A 20,422-nucleotide genomic window follows, 5' to 3' on the forward strand; every position below is an offset into this window, starting at 1 on the left:
GCCACAGTTTACATCACACACTTTGGACTCGGGTGACAGGTTGCCTCGAGCAGAGCAACAACACGGAGAGTCCCTGATGAAATGATTTTCTGTCTCCATGATTCCATCTTTCTCTCAGGTCACGGTTTACCAGACTCCTCTCTCAGGAATCCCAGGCTTCACAGATATGTACAGTAAAGACACAGACTGTAGGGAGTCTGAAAGTCTTACATCCACAGTAGCAGCTCTGTCAGCATGTAACACCTGAAGTAGAGAGAGACGTAACCTAACTCTTATGAAGCCAAGACAACCATCATCAAGACTTCATAGAAACGTATAGTACCCATCTTAGATTCCTGGAGCTACAGTGTTTGAATCCTTTTCACAATAGAGAGGATGTTTTAAAAATCTTTAATAATTAGGGCTGTCAGCATAGTTAATTGTGATTAATTAAGGTCTAAAAATTAAAGCTTTCATTTTTGTTTTTAATTGCGATTAATTGTATGTTACAGTATTTTGTCTCTTTAGGCGCACTGTTGATAATCCTCTGCAGTTTCTCCCTGTGGACAGTGATAAAAACAACACTGCTGCACCTATGGCTTTTATTCAGAAATCTTCTTTACAGCTCAGCTGATGAGCCGTTTTTATTTAGATCTTGATCCGTAACGAGTTAGCGTAACGTTCCTTTCCCCATGCTTAAAGGGATACATTTCTACTACGTATATGACCCAATGTCAATATAGATTCATGTCTCAATGGGTGAACTCAACTCTACATTCTCTTAAAACTATCTCAAACATTTATTTGAAAAAAAGCAACTGCCTTTATTATACGGGACATAAGGGATTCAAATGAGCGATTAAGACGTTGAGGACTTCTCCTCCGTATACAGAGCGTTAATCTACCAACTGAGTTATTATTGTAACTTTATTGCTATTATTGTTGCTTTCATCTCATTTGTGAATTTCACAGTGGACTAATGTTATGTCACTGTTCAATGGTACAGTATTGTTGTGAAGATGTTGTTAGTGAATGTTTTGTTTTTTAACAGAGACATTGTCTTTGTCTCCTGCCCAGGGACTACAGATGTAAATTAGCTTAAAGCTAACTCTAGCACAGGTAAGTGGTTGTGTACTGTCCCTGTCAAAATAAACAAATACATGAAATGTGTGTAAATAAGAGTTATCTCCCTATTGTTAATGGCTGAGCTTACGTAGCCTACCGAATTTTTTGAATAATTCTTCAATAATGCATACTTGGAACTTGAGTCTTTTTAAAAAAAAATTGAATTCTTTTCAAGAATTTGAATACATAAAATATTAAAGGACACGGTCATAAACATTGAAATGTAAAAAGTTTGTCAAGGACTTGTTCAGAACTTGTAGACATCCTGTTTCTCAAATACACTTGATCTTGTATAATTAAATTACAAACAGATGGTAGCAGATGGTAGGAACGTTTCTAAGGACAAGAAATAAAATAAACATTTTCTGTGCTGAAAATCTGTCAGATTTTATTTGCCCTTGGCCTTAAAATACAACCACAAAGACACTGTGCAAAGAAAGCAAAGGTTAAGCCACACTATGGAGAGTCGGCAAGCACGTTACACAAACAAAAAAGATATAGCTGCATGTACAGAGGATATCGTCAAAAGAGGTCATGCTACAAGCAACATTAGAATCAATAACATGAGGGCTAATACAGAAACACAAACACATCAACAAATGCTTAAACCAATACAAAGTTTAAAATACTGTTATATTCAATGTTATTTGAATCTGTTTCTAATCCCATAACACTGTATTTATTGTTGTTTACCATCTTTTAAGTCTGAAAAAAATCCAGCAAAATTTTTGTCATCTACATTCAGGTTGTTGCTGCAACCATCACATGGTGCAGCAAGCTCTCAGAAGCTTTAAAAAGCTACATTGACTGCTACTGAAAACGCTGGTTTTATTTAACAAGACAACTTGTTTCCCCCGTTAATGCGCTACCAACAAAGAAATAGATTCTTCTGAAGGTCTGTCAATCAATCTAAATACTCCAAACACTTCTTTTTAAGTGAAGAAAACTGTTACAACAAAGTGCAGAGCTTCAGCTCTGATCAACAACAACATGAAAGATACATGGGTACTCACCTTAACAATGTGCCACCTACATAATACAAGGTTACACTCATTTTAATAAAAAGCTGTAAAAACAAAAGCACTTTGAGTGGAACAAATTTCATTGGGCAAAAGTGACATTTTGTTGTGCTGGCTGTAAAATATAATAATTTGAGAAATAGTTGACACTTTCAAAATTGTGTTGTTTCAGTCATGACTGTCAGCTAAGTCACACTCCCCATAGTTACTGATGCAAAGTCAGTCAAGCTTTCTATTTTTCTTGGTAATAACTAGATATTGTTTATTAAACTTATATAATACTTTAAAACAAACACTCATTTGCAAAATATGTTAAAGCAGATGACACTGTTATCAGTGTCCTACACCTTCCTGCTCCTTAATGTGGAGCCCTGAGACATGACAGGACTGCAGAGCTAAGACACAGTTGTTTACCTTTAATTGGATTGGTGTAAATTTGGGGCGGGCTTTAGTAGACACTTCTCTATGTTCTAAAATGTGGTTCTATGCAATGTCAAGCAACTGATCCAAAAACGTTAAACTTGATTGATTGCCATCGTTTTCATCACCAGCAGCTCTTCAAATTGACTTAGTTGTTCTTGACTATATATACTTTTACATTTTATTTCTAAAAATCTGGCGAGTCATATTTAATTCTGCAAAAGTGCAAGCAAATACAAAATGAGCAAAGCGCTTATGAAAAGACCAAATCTTTTTCTTTTTTTTCCCCCGTACACAATTGAAATCTTCTTTGAAGCACACAGTTAAAAAATATACTACAAAATTGTCTTAGAAACAGGAATACAAGCTGATTGATATTGCTGTAGCTTATTGATTATTTGTAATATCTTTCCAAGCTGGGAGGTGAAGGTGCAACGACACAACAAAGACTGACACACAAGAAGACAAATTAAAAAAAATAAAATACAGAGAATAACCCGAAGAGACATTGATGGAAAATAACGTCCTTTTGTCTGTAAGTGACACAAACAACATCCTCACGTCCTCACTCGTCGTCACTCTTGTCGGACTGATCCTGCAGAGAGGGAGAGATGAAGAGCACGATAAGAGGGGAGCGATTTACCAGGCAAACAATGGAGAGAGGGAGAACGCTGTGTGATGAAGGTTTATCATCTGTGAAAAGCATCAACATGAGGTGGCATAAGGTCAGCACAAGATGAATTTATGAACACCCTGAAATAAGAGAGGGCTCTCCAGATGATGGAAAGTGTCTGAAGGTGAAGCCAGTGCCCTTTCCTCACATAATACTCTTTCTGGATGGACTCTTTTTTTTTTCTCTATGGAGAGGCTTGTTGAAGGAGCCTACAGGAAGAAGAGGACTTTAAGAGACTCAGCTTTAAATGCATGATAAAAACTTCAAGTATAGGTAGATATGCAGAACAATAAAAGGACTTTGCTTAGACCAAACAGCACCAACGCAGACTATGTTACCATGACTGACAGGTGAAAAAAATAAAAACACTATTTTTGTATTCAAAGGGTAACGTGGCTTTTGGCTCTGCTCAGGTGAAGGTCTAATTTTGGCTGAGCTGTTTCTATTAACCTCATGCACCTTACAGGCCACTATCACTGCCGGCATGAATAAAATCTCTGATCCTTCACAACAGTTCAAGGTCAAACTGAAGCTCCTCTCTTAAGCTGAATATTGACCCAGACTAACTGGAGGGGATTCTTTTCAGGTCCGTAAACGTGTAATATTAGAATACAGCTCCTTTCTGTTTTTCAGCTCTTAAGATGGATTTATACCTCTCCTGTCTTAATGATGCTGTGTTAGCGAGCAAACTTAGCAATACCAGCCCCAGCTTTAAAATGATGCTCAAGGTTGTGTTGGCAGGATCTGGATCATGTTGGGAATGTAACACTCAGACAAATAATTACAGTCCAGGAAGTCAAATTTGGATCTTAGACAGTGATCATCAACTGGCGGCCAACGGGCCACATCCAGACCCCCAAAGCTTTCCATCCAGCTCCCAAGAATCTAAATGATCTCAGGTGATGAAACGCAAACATACAATCATAAGGCTCAAACACTTGGATTAGGTGACACAAACTTCTTCACATTGGGCTTTGTTGAGCTGTCAGGCCTATGTGGAGGGACGTTTTGAAGTCCGGCCCTTCTACATATGTAGTTGATGACACCTGGTCTACATTTTAAAAGGCTTAAAGCCAAAACACTGCATATACTGTAAGAGGATTTAAGAAGTTAGGACTCGGGACAGTTGTCAAAGAAACAACTATTTTAACTTATGGCTGTGTTTTTCTTTACAGCATTCAAGAACTAAAAGTCAGAACTGCAATCACCTTGTAAATGTAACCACGAGTTAAAGGGAAACAGTGGCTACAGAGGTCCTTGGTCCTTCCTTCTATAGACCCAGATTTTCATTTTGGGAGAAACCCGAGAGGGACAAAATGAATAAAGTTATCAGCTCTCAGCCTGTGGTAGTCAAGTATCACTGTGGAGCAGATGGTGGTCTGAATTAGGATTGTTTGACAATCGATAACGATAGTAAATCTTCAGTAAGTTCTATCTGAGTCTTTACATGTAAGCAAAAATCATTTTCATTCCTATTAAAACATTCACCAGAGTGTTTCGTGCTAAATTCAATTCAAAAAACGTTTTTTGTCCCCGGGTCATACTAACAGCATTCCATTCAAAATGATTAGTATGAACTAGGTTAAGAGATAGATGTTTAAGTTTTACTTTGAAGGAAAAAGACTTAAGAGTCAGCAGGACCGAGTGCGACGTACTCTAATCTGACTGTGTGTCAATGTGATTTATTACAGCCTCATTGGTTGACCTTTTACTCACACATACGATACTTCAAATGAAGCACCAATTCAGAATCCAATTTGAACTGAAGAAGCTGCCAATCAATATATCCTCAACAAGAGGCTGTCTCTGATGGAACGCACTCAGCTGTCGTTATAGAAAACAAATTCCATCAGACCAAAAGGGAAGGCTTCGAAAAGATGAACAGACCTGCGTTTCTGCTTGTGCTTACTTCTACTTTAAAAAGGGTCGCACTAAGTCATGGAGGACAAACTCTAAATGAAAGGCCTGTAAGCAAAAGACTGTGGTCATGTATTACAAGCTATTAATACGCGTGTAATAACTAGCAGCCTGTGCAGTATGCTACCAATTATCATGCTAATAAGAAGTAGTTAAAGGGATAGATAGATAGATAGATAGATAGATAGATAGATAGATAGATAGATAGATAGATAGATAGATAGATAGATAGATAGATAGATAGATAGATAGATAGATAGATAGATAGATAGATAGATAGATAGATAGATAGATAGATAGATAGATAGATAGATAGATAGATAGATAGATAGATAGATAGATAGATAGATAGATAGATAGATAGATAGATAGATAGATAGATAGATAGATAGATAGATAGATAGATAGCTAGATAGCTAGATAGCTAGATAGATAGATAGAAAGTTGGTGAATATGGTGACCTTATTTTATGCAAACACCTTGAGCAAGACATCTGGATCCTGTCCACCAGATGTGTCCTTTAGACATGTTACAAAAGTATGGGGGCTCTTCATGGCCACACAGAATTTAGAGCAGAATATTATTTCACTATAAACTTATAAATCTTACCTACTTTTATATTCTCTGTTGAAATGCTGTAAACACTGGTACGATAATTCACATAGGGCTAAGGCTAAATTTTTCCAGAAACACAACAGGACAAGTTAAGCAGGTGATAGTAAGAATTTCTGTGAATACGTTCAGTTTGGTTACACTTTGTAGAGGTGACTTTACTGTTAGCAGACTACGTTCTATTCTGAGAAGCTATGACCATATTTGAAGAGAAGAATGTCATATGAGGTATTCCAAAAGTATAAATGTATGGCCTCAGTTGACAGTAGAATGAGGAATTGTTCTTCAAATAGAGGTTTGACATTTAAAGAGTAAAGGTGATGTGATTCTCTAGACCATGTATAGAAATATCCAAAGTGGGAAGGAATTTATGACACCTGTTGAACTGTATATAATGGCTCCACACTGAACATTAAATTGTCTATCTTTCAGCCTGCACAGAGTCTCAGTGTTGTCTGTTAGATTAGAACCACGGTCGTGATATGCTGCGTTAATATTATCCAGTCTGTTGATAGATTCAGCTTTAGGGACATTTATATCATTCAACCCATCAGCAGGGAAAGGATCTGCCTGCAGGGCTGTGAGTGAGGTGCCATGTTGAGTCTTACTCTGTACAACACCTGCATGTGCTGAGTAGCACGCCTTGAGAGGGCATCACCCTTAACTCGTGGTAATGTATGATCCCTATTATCATTCATCCTCCATTCAGCAAGATGAAAAGGGAAACTAGGGGGTAATTATATGAAGAAAGGGTCATTAGTGGTGGTTACTATGGCTTTAATTTGTAATGAGTGGTTTAATTGTGTGCTGACGTAAAACGAGATGATGGTGGACCGTCTTTAGAAGTGCGGAAAGGAAGCGGAGAAGCACAATACAAAAAGTGTGCTTTAAAACACACTAATGACTAAGAGATGGATTCAGAAGAGAATATATTTGATGGCTTACGGAACAAAAGCTTGTTTAAGGTCACTTTGCCATTCCCTTGATGTTTCTCTTTTTGTATTTCAAACCCTTCAGCTCTTTTTTCACATCTCGTCTGGATCCTTTTACGTTTAAAATCCTTTGTTTATTTATACGATGTGGAAAGGGTTGTTATAGGTTTGGGCTGCAGTATGTACTCGTGCTCTGTACAGCTAGAATAAGCTCTTAAGAGTATTTCCTAGAAAGCATAATTAGAGTTTAAAGATACCATGATTTAACAGCCTGTGACTGTCAACTAAAGTGTGAATACTGGAAGAAAACTAGTGGTGCTCTGAATCTTGAGGACCAGAATAGGTCCAGAGTTTTGGATGAAGATTTTTAAACAGTACTCAGGCTGTTTAAATCTTTTACTTACAAATGAGTTTCTCCCCTGTTCGCGTTCATAATCATATTTAAATGAAGGAGACCCGCTGAGGTTGAAACACGCAAACAGCAAGAAGTTATTTTGGTCAAAAGATATGCTGATGATGCAGTGAAGTGAAATGACCTACATTGTCATCCTGGTCGTCTTCGCTGTCGTCGTCACTGACCACCGGCTTGGCTTTCCCTCGGCTCTGCCTCTTCTTCCCTTTGTCACTGCTGCGTCCCTCCTTATTCAGCTTGATCTTAACCCACACTGACTTGGCTGAAAGAGAAGTGATTTAATCTCCTACCACACAAGTCAAGAGGACATGATAACATCTGCACTTTGATGTTTAACTTTGCTAAAATGTAAAGTTCTATTCAAGCTTGTTTGTTTCATCAAAGAATAGATCTATGTCAGATAGAGCTGAAACACTAAGACAACATTTTTTTTTTAAACTTTCCCGTTCTATCCTTATTTTTTTCCTCTTGAAAACAAACATCATTGTTAACCGTCTATAACATTTTCAACCGAAAGTCTTTCTTTTTTCATAAAATGCAGGTGACAGGTATTTAAAGTTCCAAACAGGTTTTTATCCCCCTAATATTCCCTCCCCGAAAAGAACAGCTTTGAACAAACACTGAGTGAACCTTGAAAGGAGTTTCAGCTGTTTTATACTTCTTGTCTTTATCAACATCTTTTCCTGTAGCGCAGAAACACAGGATTTAGTAGTAGTGTCGATCGTCTCTAAACTCGAAGGTTGGTGTGAATCGGAAGGTTATAAAGCACTTTGAGTCGTCAGAAGACTTGAATAGCGCTATACAAGCTCCAATCCATTTAACAGTGGAACGTGTGTATACCTCGACTAAAACAACATTCGGTGTGTGTAGATGTTTGTGCGTCTGTATAAATGTCCTGAAGGTTTACCATCTGACTCAGACTCCTCTTCGTCATCATCATCCTCATCGCTGTCGTCTTCACTCTCTTCGTCCTTGGCAATCTTCTGCCTGGCACTCTTGAACACGGACTGAAGGACAATCGAGTCTTCATATATCTGTAGGGGGGGAAAAACAGTTTGTGTGAGCATCCTGTAAGGCACAAAGTAAAGGGGATGTGAGAGAAAATGAGGTAGTGGGCAGCGTTAATAACAGAGGAGAGATTAAGCAGCATTGGAGAGATGAATGGTTCAGGGGTAAATCTTTTGGGTGGGGGGCTTCAAAGAGCACTATCATTATTTTTATAAGTACAAGGCTGCATTTTATTCTATGTTCAGAGACAAAGTCTACTACCGTAAATTCCGGACAATAAGCCTTTTTTGTCACATTTTGATCACTGAGGCTTTTACAAGGATGCGGCTTATTTATGGATTTTTGCACCATCATGATGGAAAACACACGGAGAAATGCATATGATGCAGCTTTCAAGTTAACGGCGATCGAACTGGCTGTCAAAGAAGGAAATAGAGCTGCTGCACGTAAAGTTGACACTGACAGCGACAACGAAAAAGAGACTGAGGAAGTGAGTAATGAAGTCATTCTGAGCCAGTGAATGGATGGACTTTTTCTTGTGAAATATATTACGGTCATCTTTTTCATCAGCCGTGTTACAGACATGTTCGATAAAGGATTTCCACTAGGCTTCGTATTTGCGGATGTTACCGGTAGCCTACGTATTTAATTAAAAGTTAAAACAACGTTTTTGTGTCACGTCTTTCTGTGTAAATAGCTCTTGTTATAGCGTGGACACCTGCGGCTTATAATCAAGTGCGGCTTATATATGTACAAATACATTTATTTACCTATTTTTAGCCGGTGCGGCTTATATCCAGGTGCGCTCAATAGTCCGGAATTTACGGTACTTTTGAACCTTTCTCCGTCTTTTTGAATAACTAGTAGCTAGTGAAGACAGAGCTGAACAAAAAAAGAAAAAAAAACAAGGAAAGGGAGCAGAGAGAGTACCTCTCAGTGTATTAAACCGTGTGCAATCAGCAATTTATTTGGCAAGAGAAATCCCTTTCGAGCAGAACTTTAATAACAAATGTTCCTTTTCTATCCACACAGAAACTGTTGTTAAAAAGTGGAGAGAAATGAGTCAAAAGTGCACGTCACGAGCAGTTCAGACCATAGACTGTAAAAACAAAGTGTATGTAGCCTCATGGTTTGTAAGTGAGATGAATGCAGAACTGCCTCAACTTTTATTTCTTTTTCACAGTCAGGAGAGAACAATTTTATTGGCTGCATAGAAGTCTCAATGTTGTGTGCTGTAGAGGAAAAAAGGGCACACTGCCCAGGATAGATGATTTGCTTCTGCTGCCACCTTCAACATGTGATTCTTTGCAGATAGATGTTTTCATTATGCTCACTTCTTGTTAAAAATAAAAGTAAGGATAGCAATGTGACACTCCACCCTCTGAAAACTAACGAACTGTGATGGTCACTCGAGTGTTTTTTTAAACTCATCAATGTTCAGTTTATGAAGGATAAGAGTTATTTATAATATGGGGTTCATTTGACTGACAGGTGGCTCTAAAGGTCCGCTTAAGATAACAACTGGTTTGTACAGTCTATGGTTACACACCACGAGGGTGCACACAAAGATATCAAAAACAAAAAAAATCATTCTAGAAGCGAAGAGACCTGAGATCCCTCCAGGTTGAAGGTTTGGGCGTTGTGACACAGCAGCATCACATCCTTCTCCAGGTCTCCAACGCTCCGATATTTATGGTTCCTCACTCGATCCTGTTGAAAGAAAAAAAAAACAGCAGCATGGATCAACAGGCTGATTCATGCTCAAATCTTTAAATGTTCAAACAACATGAACTTTCTAAAACTAATACAAGCTGGAAATGACTCAAAGGACACATGATAGAGAGCACAACCCTGAGATTTATTCATCAAGTCGGACTATATTCACGTTTTATTGATTCATTGATTGATCCATCAAATGTCAGAAAGTAGATAACTTTGGCATTTTAATATTTTTTAAAGTCAGATTCAATTTATTTGAAAGAACTTTTGTTTTAAATCAGTGACCCTGAACGTTCGCCTTTTCTTTTTTTCCCTTTTTTTTTTTTTTTTTTGAATCAGATGCATTATTTTGCTTTCCCCTCCCAAACACTCTTCCTGTGTCATGGTTGAGAGCACACCTTGATCTTTTTGAAGTCCACAGGCTTTCTGATGAGTTCATAATATTCTGGGAGCTCCTTCCTGGATGGTAACTGCACAAAGACCTCACTCAGTTGTCGTCCGGCCCTGTAACACAAAATGTCCTAAATTTTAAACTGATGCTCTCAACTAAATGTATCAGCAAAATATAATTCACACGAAAATCACACGGGAGAAAGTTAGGTGTAAAACTTTTCGCTTTAAATATCTGGTCTTTTCATATGGAAATGACAGATAAGCAGATGTGAAGATGTGGGTGACATTCACTGAAATGGAAAGTGAAAGAAACTTTTGGGTGAAATTCAAATCTGAACTTCAATTCATCTGTGCATAAAATAAAAAAAAAAGGTTGATAAGAAGTGTGAAAGGCATAGCCGTTGGTGGCTGTGGTTCAGTTAATAGAGCCTGAACAGGAAAGTCGAGTGCATGACCGCGAGCTCCTGCAGCAACATGTCCGATGAGTCCTCGGGCAAGACTCCTAACCTCAAATTGCTCCAGCTGCTTCATCGGCAGCGTATGAGTGCGTATGAATGGGATTAGTTACTTCTGATGGTCACTTTGCGTAGCAGCCTCTGCCATCAGTGTGTGAATGTGTAGGTGGGACTTGCAGTGTAAACGCACTTTGAGGAATCAGCAGTCTAGAAAAGCGCTCTACAAGCTCAGGTCCATTATATCGTGAACACAAGTGAGTCAAACAAGAATACAGAGCGACCTCTGATCAGTTCACATCATTTTATTTATCTGCGTCTCTTCTCTTAATTAGGACCTATAGACTGGAATAGTGATGACGTATTTTTTTTAGGCAAACCCGGAAGTAGGTTTGCCATGGGTTCTATTGAGAATCCTCCTATGGGATTTCTGAAGCGTTAATGTCGTCGAGAGAAGTAAAAAGCTAACGTTATGCTACGAGCAAACTACAGCGCGGTCACTTTATTTTGACGTCACAACCGTTATGCTTCTTCGATCTATTCAGCGGTTTTGACAAGCTAGCGAGACCGTGGCTTACATTTTTTTTATTAACCTAATATTTGTAAGAGCACTGAAAAATATGACTGGAGACTGTAAGGCGGAGGAGTGAGAGAGATTTTCCAGTGTAAGGACGTTTAATGTCTCTCACAACCCCTGCAGTCTCATTTAGCTTCTTGTTAGCAACTGCTGTTTTAAGGTCACGTAATAAACAAATTCACAAGTCGGGGTCTTAGCTAAAGTAGTTTATCTCGTCGAACAAAACATCAACATCTCTTAAGCTAACCACAAACCAAATCAAAAACCCCATCGACTTTTAGAGGTAGGAACCCATGGCCCTAAAATACTGAACTCACTTCCTGTGCCAGTCCATTAACGTTCGTGAAAATAGATCCACGATCAAAGTCCTACAAAATGTTAAATCCTGACCTGAAACTTTTCTTCGATATACTGATTGTAATTTGTCAGGTGTATTTCCTGTTTTTGTATCCGTATGAATAATGCTGCATGATCAATAACAAAGTGTTTATGCTTGAGGCCAATCTGCCGGTGTCAGTGCGTACGGGGAAAGAATGGCAATGTGGGGGAAAATAGAAAGAGACAATGAAGAGGTCACTATAGGCAGGATGTTGAATAAAACACACGAGTGCAGAGCTGTTAAAGGGTTATTTTGAACGATTACACATATGACTCATTTTTTGACTCATAAACCAAACGTGTAAAATGCAGCAGGGAGAAGAACACAGTTTTACATGAGTCCACTGTAACAGGGAAGAGAAAAAGAATCACACTGTCCTTGACCCTTCCTCTGAGGGGGATGAAGACTGAGATAAATACAGACAAGACTGAGTTCAAATGCAACCTTCTACTCAACTACTTCCCCCAGTGCCTAAAATGTGCTGACACTCGGGAGAAGAAAGATGAACTTGTTCACAGTTAAGTGCTTTATATTCTCAAGGCTGTGGGATTGTTTTCCTGTTCAAGACATTCGAAACATTGACAACTTTATTTTGAAAGGATTTAGCTTGAAGTTGAGAGGAAGAGAAGCGCGTGTAAGTGTCTGAATATAAACGTTCTTTGTAATGTTAAGCACCTGGCTGGAAGAGACGTAAGGTACAATCAAGAGTCCACTGCGGTGCCTCTGAGCTGCAGGCTACAATTCACCATGCAGAGACTTTGCTGAAACCGCAGGAGGTTGCTGGTCTGTTTCAAATGGGATTTCACATATTTGATGCATGAAGTGTGATGCCTTTCAGCCCAGCGTTACGGTCGTCAGGACCTCTGGAAACAGACTAAACTGTTGGAAAACCACCGGAATTCAAAGAAATGTGATGATAAAGTGTGCGACTGAGCGGACCTGTGATGATTCAAAACAGCATTTGTGCTTCATCAAAGGAGTCTCAGCTGTTTACTCTGTTTACTAGAAATCTCTACAGTTCGGCCTTATTTATTTTATTTTTAGGCCTGTTTCACATTTTTCTGTACACAGTTTTAAAAGCTAGTTTAACTTACTGCAGACTTGGGAATCAAAAAGTGCTAGGGGTTGGGGTGGGGGTGGGGGGGGGTTGATTAAGATGCTCTGGGATGAACAACTATAGACTAGGAGAGGAAAGAATTTGACTTTGGAAAGGCAGGTTCCATTTTCCTGGAAAAGCTCCGACACACTAGTGAGCCAGTGCATAGTTTAGTAGTGGGAACACAAAAGCACATGTTCTTTCACGCACGAGTGCATTTTACAGAAACACACACACACACATGCACACACACACTTAAGGATTTTGCACATGGGTAAAAGAAAAAAACTGTCGCAACAGAATCAACCAGAAACACAGAAATTAACTCGGAGGACTGTTAGACTTTAAAAAGACATGGATGTTTTCACACAGGATGTTTCTTTTCAAAGACATGCCACGGACAAATCTGTGCTTTTGATTGGAAAATCAAAGCAAAACCTGTGCTGTGCTATCGTCCTCAAAGTACATCCCAAACAATGCACCAAAAGCCTTCGTGAAAATGGTCATTTATGCTTTCATCCACAAGATAGAGAGTATATTAAGCTCCTGGTAAATGTGTTCCACCTTTACTTAACCTAAAGTGTCTAAAATCAGTTCATAGTGATTAAGGTTCATTTGAGCTGCAATCACTAAATCTGTTTTGCGCTGACTGCTGATGCCTGCCTAGACTGTTGCACCTCCTCCACCAAAGCGAACCCTGGGGACCATGTTGACCTCGGCGTATCGCTCACCTTGCTTTCTCCAGCGACGCTAATGACAATCATTTCTGTGCACGGTGACCCGACACTCATCAGTGAACAGGACGGTAGACCACTGAGCCTACTGCAAACGGTCACGGCGGTGTCAAGTTTACACAGCAGCGCCACGTCAAAACTTTGTCATGTTGCAGATTGAGCCATGCAGTATTTACTAATAATACTTCATGGCTGCAGTGTGATTAAAAGAATTTCTTCTTTTAATATAAATAGGTGTAATGTGGGGTCGTCTGACAGGATCTGAGACACAAGGTTAAAAAAATAACCCTAACGAGTTGGAGCATACTGGATTCATATTGACATGTTTGCAAACTGCAGCCAAATTGTATCAGCTGTGGATGAACCTCTTCCAGGTTGTTTTTAGCTCGAGGTGGAAATGACGTCCTCCTTACCCGTCTCTGTAGTTGATGACTGTATCGATGATGGTGTTCATTTGCTTGGTGAGCTTGGTGGGGTTGGGCGAGAGTTTCTCAGCTGGCGGACGTCCTCGTCTCTTCTTGGCCTTGGAGCTCCCATCCTCTCTGCTCGACGAGTCCTTGTCCTGACGCCTCTTGCGTCTGCGCTTTTTCAGACGGATCTCCTCCTCCATCTCTTCCAGGTTTCCATCCTCAATAGCCTGGAGTTGGGGGAAAAAAAAACAAAAAAATATAATATATATATAATATATAATAATATATATAATATATAATATAATAAATGCAATCAGATTTACAATTTCAAGGCAAAAAGGAAATGAAACACCAGCAGAAAGTCCCGTAACTGAGGTGGTGTTTTTCTTTGGCTTGTAAGCTTTCTGAGATATTCTCCTTTGAATAATTTTTAATTTCTTAAGCTTTGCAAACAGGTCTCCACATAATTATCTACTTTTAATTAGAGCCTCTCCTCAACTACAGCCAACACTGTGTCACCTTGGTCTCAAAGCTTTGTTCTATTCTCGCTTCCCCGCAACACCTCAGCCCAAGTCAATAAAAGGGATCTTCCACAGTGACCTGTCTCTCCCGTGTGCCACTGCTTGTTTGTTGTGGGTGACTTAGCTGCTGTTTGCGTCAGCCTTAGGGATATGGAAACTATAAAGTATCTATCTATCTGTCTATCTATGTCTGTCTGTCTGTCTGTCTGTCTGTCTGTCTGTCTGTCTGTCTGTCATGACTGACAGTAAAGAAAAAACATGTTTGTTGTGTGTTGTTTGTTGTGTAACTTGTTCTTTGGAGGGCCAACAAACTTCTTTTTTAATTAGTGACTAAAGATACAAAATGAAAAATGAATTACACTGCATGTTCAGGGTAGTCGTTTGAATACAAATAATGTGAGATTATATAAAAGACTCTAGGACAAAGACTGAATACCAAACAAGTTTTGTGTTCCAATAGTTGTTGTGCAGGAAAAAGTGTATAGCTTTAATTACACAGAATACCTTTGTATCAAATCAGACAGTAAATTATACAAAATTGCTGTAATTACAAGTTAACAAGCAGAAAAGAAAAGAAGATTTTCAAATCATAGCAGGCCCTCTGCACTACTTATATGTGCTCTTACATTTCGCTGAGGTAGATTCAATGTTATGGATTCAGATAAATGTAGAGAGTGCTGTGTGGGTGACTGTTCAGGAGATACAAAGCAGAACAGCATTTCTTCTAAACAACAGCTCTATATGTTACCCGTAGCCACTGTTTTTCAGTCAGTGCGTCACTGTAGTCCACGTCCCGGCGGCAGCGTGATCCTCGCCCAAACAACTTCTCTTCCTCCTCTTCGTACGTGAGCCGTTCAACCTCGGCATCGTCTTTGATGATCCAAGAGGGCAACTCGTCCTCCTCCATGAGACGAGGCTTTCGCTTTGTGTTCCTCGCATGCTCCCGACGGCGGTCCATATCCATACGCTACAATGGAGACAATAAGGAACAACAGATCAGTAGATTCTAAAGGACCCTTAAGACTGACTCATACCGGAACCAAAGGGTTAAAGGATTTCCTTTTCAACGTATGTTGAATTCAGTACTCAAACTATGAGGTGGATGTACTCTACATGATCAGGCCATATTGTGCTTTATTCCTCTCTCTCTTCATTCACTCTGTGAAACAGAACCTCCATTCCTTTAGCATGTTCTTATTTCAGTGGACATAAAAGCCTGGTGACTGTCATCGTATCTCATTACTACTGACACAACAGTTACTATACAATTTAATGTCCCTCCATTCCCAAGGATAGAGCTGCCATCTAACTACAGTGTATTATCCACATGCAGCTTTTTTCCTACTTCACTCATTGTGTTGCTTGACTGAATTGATTATCAAAAAGAAAAGAAGGAGTCAGACAGCCAACGTTTCACGAATGCACACAATGAGTACAAGGACTGAAGGAGTGCGCCCTGTGCGTCTGTGAAGCAACAACAGACCTGAGTTTAAGCGTACAGTTTAAGGCTGAATAGATCACGTTTAAGTTTAAGTAAGGAACAAGTAAGCTTTAAAAAGTCTTAACATGAAATCGACAAGTCATTGGCAACCCTTGGCAATGATTATTTCCAAACCTGCAATTATTCAGCATGGAAGCAGCCAACATGAGCTGCTGGAAGCATCAGGAAAGATGGTAACACTTTCCAAGCACAGCTGGTCACACACACACAGAGCCACATAGTGTGAAACGATGGGAGTGATTAGCTGTCAATGATGTGGTGCTTCTGAGTGTTGTTACCATGGCAATTCAATTATGAACTATAGAAAGAAGGCCCTGATAGGGTACAGTTGTTGCTAAGTATGACAGTTTCTAAACCATTGATAGATGTTGAAAAGAACAATGAAGAAGTAGGACAACCGACTGTTACACATGTTTTCTTTGGTAAACGAATATTTGAAGACGTTTAAGCAGTGATTTAGAAGTCCATTTGATCAGCTAAAAAAAGTGTTTTTCTTACCATAAAGAGCTCAAACTCATCTTCATTGCGGGCTATCATCTGGTTAAGGGTCTCATCATCGGGGACTTCATCTTCTTCCTACAGCAATTTGGGGGAAAAAATAAATCAAAAAAATAAATAAATCATAAAAAAATAAATAAATCAAAAGACTCCTTAAAACATCCAAGTCAGAGCTTTTCAAGTTTCAGGGGAAAAAATGAACCAGTAATGTTGCATTTAAAAGAAATCAGTCTGCATACAGATTAGATCAAATATGAGTAAAATATCTGACAATCTGAATTCATTATAAGAAAATGTTCGATTAAGCACAAAAAACAGATCCACATCCTCAGGTGCCCTTAACTCCCAGATACAATAATGTTACCTCGTTCTGCTCCTCGTGCTCTAAAATGGCCTGCAGGAAGGCACGTCGCTCGTGGCTGGAGGACTTCTGGTCAAACATGCCTGCCTGGATGACCTTCTGATCCACGTTCAGTTTGTATTTGGCAGCTGCCAAGATTTTCTCCTCCACGCTGTTCACAGTGCAGAGACGCAGCACACGCACCTCGTTCTGCTGACCGATGCGGTGAGCCCGGTCCTGAGCCTGAAGGTCCTGCAGTCAGCCAAAAGATAAACAAGGGCATTTCAGCTGCATCGACAGTAAACAGAATATCATTCCACACACATCAAGAGTCCATTATTGCTCATTAAAAAGCAATCGCACCACCACTTTTTTTCTCCGTCAGTAGGTGAAATCAAAGCAAAAACACACACGCTTAGTTTTTGGCTCTGACAAACCAAGCCTATGTCAAAGAGCAGCTGACATAAGCACACATCTTATTGGAAACATAATAATAATACATTTTATTTGTAAAGCACTTTACATTTTTAAAATCTCAAAGTGCTACAGAGTTTAATATGCAAACACAAAACATGCAGGTGGGTTTACTCCTTCAGTGGCATTTACCAGAAACTCTTTATATGAGCAACAGTCATGCATTTACAGCGTCCATACAACTATCATCTTTTACAATACAAATACACACACACCTGGTGTGGATTCCAGTCGCTGTCAAAGATGACAACAGTGTCGGCAGCCTGCAGGTTGAGGCCGAGGCCACCGGCCCTGGTACTGAGGAGGAAGATGAAGTACTGAGATCCTTCCTCGTTAAATTTCTTCAGCAAAGCTGCTCGGTCATCAGCCTTAGTTGTTCCTGAAAACAACAAAAAGGGTCACTTTGAGTCTGTGAAGTAAACTTTGATCAAACCGTTTGAACTTTGTCTTGATCTATTGTTTCAAAGTGTATTGATTTTTTTTTTGTTTTCGGGAAAGTTCAAATGTCCCGTTGCCCTTTTCCTGACCAATTAAACTGTTTCAAAGTTGTTTTGTGTTTGTTTAACAGTTAGTAAATAACTTGTAATTATCTTCGTAATGGTTCAAACTTCAGAACTGGCTACTGTCTTGGGTTTCTGCTTCTTTGTGATGTACTGCTCAATCTCTTACACACAGCAGGGGGTCAAGGAACAAAAGAAAAGAGACTCAATATCACAGCACATATTTCACTCGGTTTCAAAAGGAGCCCAATAGTGTATTGCTAACATCTCCTCCGACTCCGTCTCTGTTTCCAGAACTGTCGGCTGATAGCATTTCTTTTTATGTGAGATGCTAAGTATGGTTATCTTGCAGAGTTCCTCAGACACCTCTGTGTGAAAGATTAGAGTTATTTTATACTGAGGAGTCTGACACAGCTTAAATAAGTAAGTGAAATTGATTTTTTAAATTACACCAAATAAATGAAGGGATCAGAATGTTGTAGGAGACTCGTCGATAAACACTCATACTTCTTCATTTAGTATCTGTCTGTTGTGTACATAGAGCTTGTTGTGTTGATGTATTATGGTTGTGATACTCTGTACTGCAAATGTGATACATCAGCATGGGCAGTTTCAAATTTCAGTCTTTTGTTTTTTACCTGTAAACAATAATAAAAGATTTGTGAAAACTAAGATTTGAGCAATCCCGTGTAAAGTGAACCCTGATATATGGTATATAAAGTCACCCTGTTGAGCCCTATGGAGAAACATTCTGCAACTCAAACATGCTGAGAAGGAAAAAAAACAAATGTTGCTTTCACACTTGTACAAAAACTCCTGAAATCTTGTTGAAGTTTCCAGGGCTTGCTGCATGTGTAATCGCAAACAGCTGAATTCTTCACTCACACCCAGAATTGTAAATGCAAACCTGACTGTGTGAAGTAACGGAGAGCTGATATCAAGATGCAGCAGGAAGAATTGTGAAAAATTGAGTGAGTGGAAGCGGGGGCATGTTGCTCCAGACACAAAGATTTATTTGCGATATAAGAACTACACTTCCCACAATCACAGAGTGTTTCTGATTGGTTGAGCTTGCTGTTACCACGCAGTGTCCCGCCTCCTGGCGCCGTATGCAAACCATAGACTGGAATGCTAATAGATAAATCTTGCAAGCAGGCTAGCTAGTTCGTTAGTTAGCTAACACAAAATGTAATAATAACCATGTCATTCTGCAGTCAATGTAGTTCATACTTTCCACAATACTAACTGCAAGCGGATAGCATTAACAGCATACACACTGTAACAACAACACTTTTAAGAAGAAACACTATAATCCACAATGGATTGTGGGACAGGTAGTTCCTTGACCTTCGACACAGTTTTGTATCTTTGCCTTTTTTCAGTTTTTTGATGCCATTTTGATGCCGAATTAAATGTATTGTAGTCAGTGGGCGGTCACTGTTGAGCTCAAAGACCCATAAACCAAGAAAACTTTCTAAACTCTCATCATACTGTGTGATGCCATTAGCAGGCACAGGATGCCGAGTCGATCTGAACACCCGAGAACATCTGGTAACTACACCCTGTTGAAAGTTATTGTCTGATAAATTGACTAAAAAGTGACCATAAGCTTACCATCAAGACGCAGGTACTGGAAGTTGCGGTAGCCGAAGTAGTCCTCCATGATTGTCATAAGAGTGGTCATTTGGCAGAAAAGTAAAACTCTGTGATTTGTAGCCTGAAGTTTTGGTAGGATGCGGTCCAGGAGCTCAAACTTTCCAGAAGCTCGATACAGTTCATGCCTTGTAGTAGACAAAACAAACAAAACCTGATGAATACATATTCATTACTTATAAAGCAATAATCAATAATGCTATTTTAACCTACCACTATCATAGTGTACAGCTTTTGTTTGGGAAACTAACAGACAACTCTTTGTGTTACTTTGTTAAAGAAGTTTACAGCAATGTAAACCGTTCTACGAGAATCAGTTTGCTATGTTTTTGGTTAAATCTATATGATGCTTTGTTTGCCAAACACATACGGTGCTCTCTAGGTACTGTTGAACTGTGGTAACAGCTTGTGATAGTATTGACAGTATTACTTATAGACCTCTACATGAAGAGACAAGGCAACTTGTTATTTTTAATGTGTGCTGACTGTGTTACTGGCTTCTGGGTAACTCTGACTTCCCCCCTCTGTGTCGACAACCATGAGCACAGTTAGTTTAGTACTACGGTATCATCCTCATATCAGAGGCCTGGTTTGAAGTTGTAGTTAGTGTTGAGGTTTTTAGGACTTTTTTGAGTCCTGTTACAGACACCTGGGGCTTCCATTCACTAGTTCATCTGATAATGGTTTATGGTAGAGGTACCAGTAAGGTGAAGGTCAGGTTATCATAGTTCTATCTCAGGTGGTTATAGCCAGAGAACTTACAAGCTAGACCACTGTAATGCTCTCCTGTCCTGTCTACCTGAACGTACAATAACAACAATGCATACAAAAGTGCTGACAAAGACCAAAAGAGAACATATTCTTTCTTGAAGTCAGGAAACTGATAGTCTTCAAGTTGAATTTAAAATGTCATTCCGAAAGCACTGCATGGCCTCGTACCGGAGTAGAGCGCTTGCAGGATAAATAGATAAGTTAACTCAAGTCCCGGTGTGTAAAGTTCATCCAAGTTGTTTTTCTTTTCAAGCTTACCCATTGATGACGCCGTTCGGATAGCCCAAGTGCTCTGCAAAAGATTCCT

At 39.3% G+C, this 20,422-nt stretch overlaps 1 protein-coding gene across 3 annotated transcripts in view; it reads right to left on the reverse strand.

Annotated features, from left to right (window-relative positions):
• Positions 1 to 1,261: 1,261 nt before the first annotated feature.
• smarca2 (SWI/SNF related BAF chromatin remodeling complex subunit ATPase 2) overlaps positions 1,262 to 20,422 on the reverse strand; it is a 47,529-nt gene continuing 28,368 nt past the window's right edge. For all 3 annotated transcript variants that reach the window (XM_079351026.1, XM_079351027.1, XM_079351028.1), the window contains 12 exons: positions 20,374 to 20,420; positions 19,306 to 19,472; positions 17,407 to 17,570; positions 16,742 to 16,969; positions 16,378 to 16,455; positions 15,127 to 15,345; positions 13,861 to 14,084; positions 10,215 to 10,320; positions 9,706 to 9,807; positions 7,997 to 8,123; positions 7,218 to 7,351; positions 1,262 to 3,138 (listed from right to left, as the gene is read on the reverse strand). In XM_079351026.1, the coding sequence (XP_079207152.1) occupies positions 3,109 to 3,138; positions 7,218 to 7,351; positions 7,997 to 8,123; positions 9,706 to 9,807; positions 10,215 to 10,320; positions 13,861 to 14,084; positions 15,127 to 15,345; positions 16,378 to 16,455; positions 16,742 to 16,969; positions 17,407 to 17,570; positions 19,306 to 19,472; positions 20,374 to 20,420 (1,626 nt within the window). In that variant the 3' untranslated portion in view covers positions 1,262 to 3,108. The remainder of the gene's footprint in view (positions 3,139 to 7,217; positions 7,352 to 7,996; positions 8,124 to 9,705; positions 9,808 to 10,214; positions 10,321 to 13,860; positions 14,085 to 15,126; positions 15,346 to 16,377; positions 16,456 to 16,741; positions 16,970 to 17,406; positions 17,571 to 19,305; positions 19,473 to 20,373; positions 20,421 to 20,422) is intronic.

This window comes from Symphodus melops (genome assembly GCF_947650265.1).
Source record: "Symphodus melops genome assembly, chromosome: 1".
Lineage (NCBI taxonomy): Eukaryota > Metazoa > Chordata > Actinopteri > Labriformes > Labridae > Symphodus > Symphodus melops.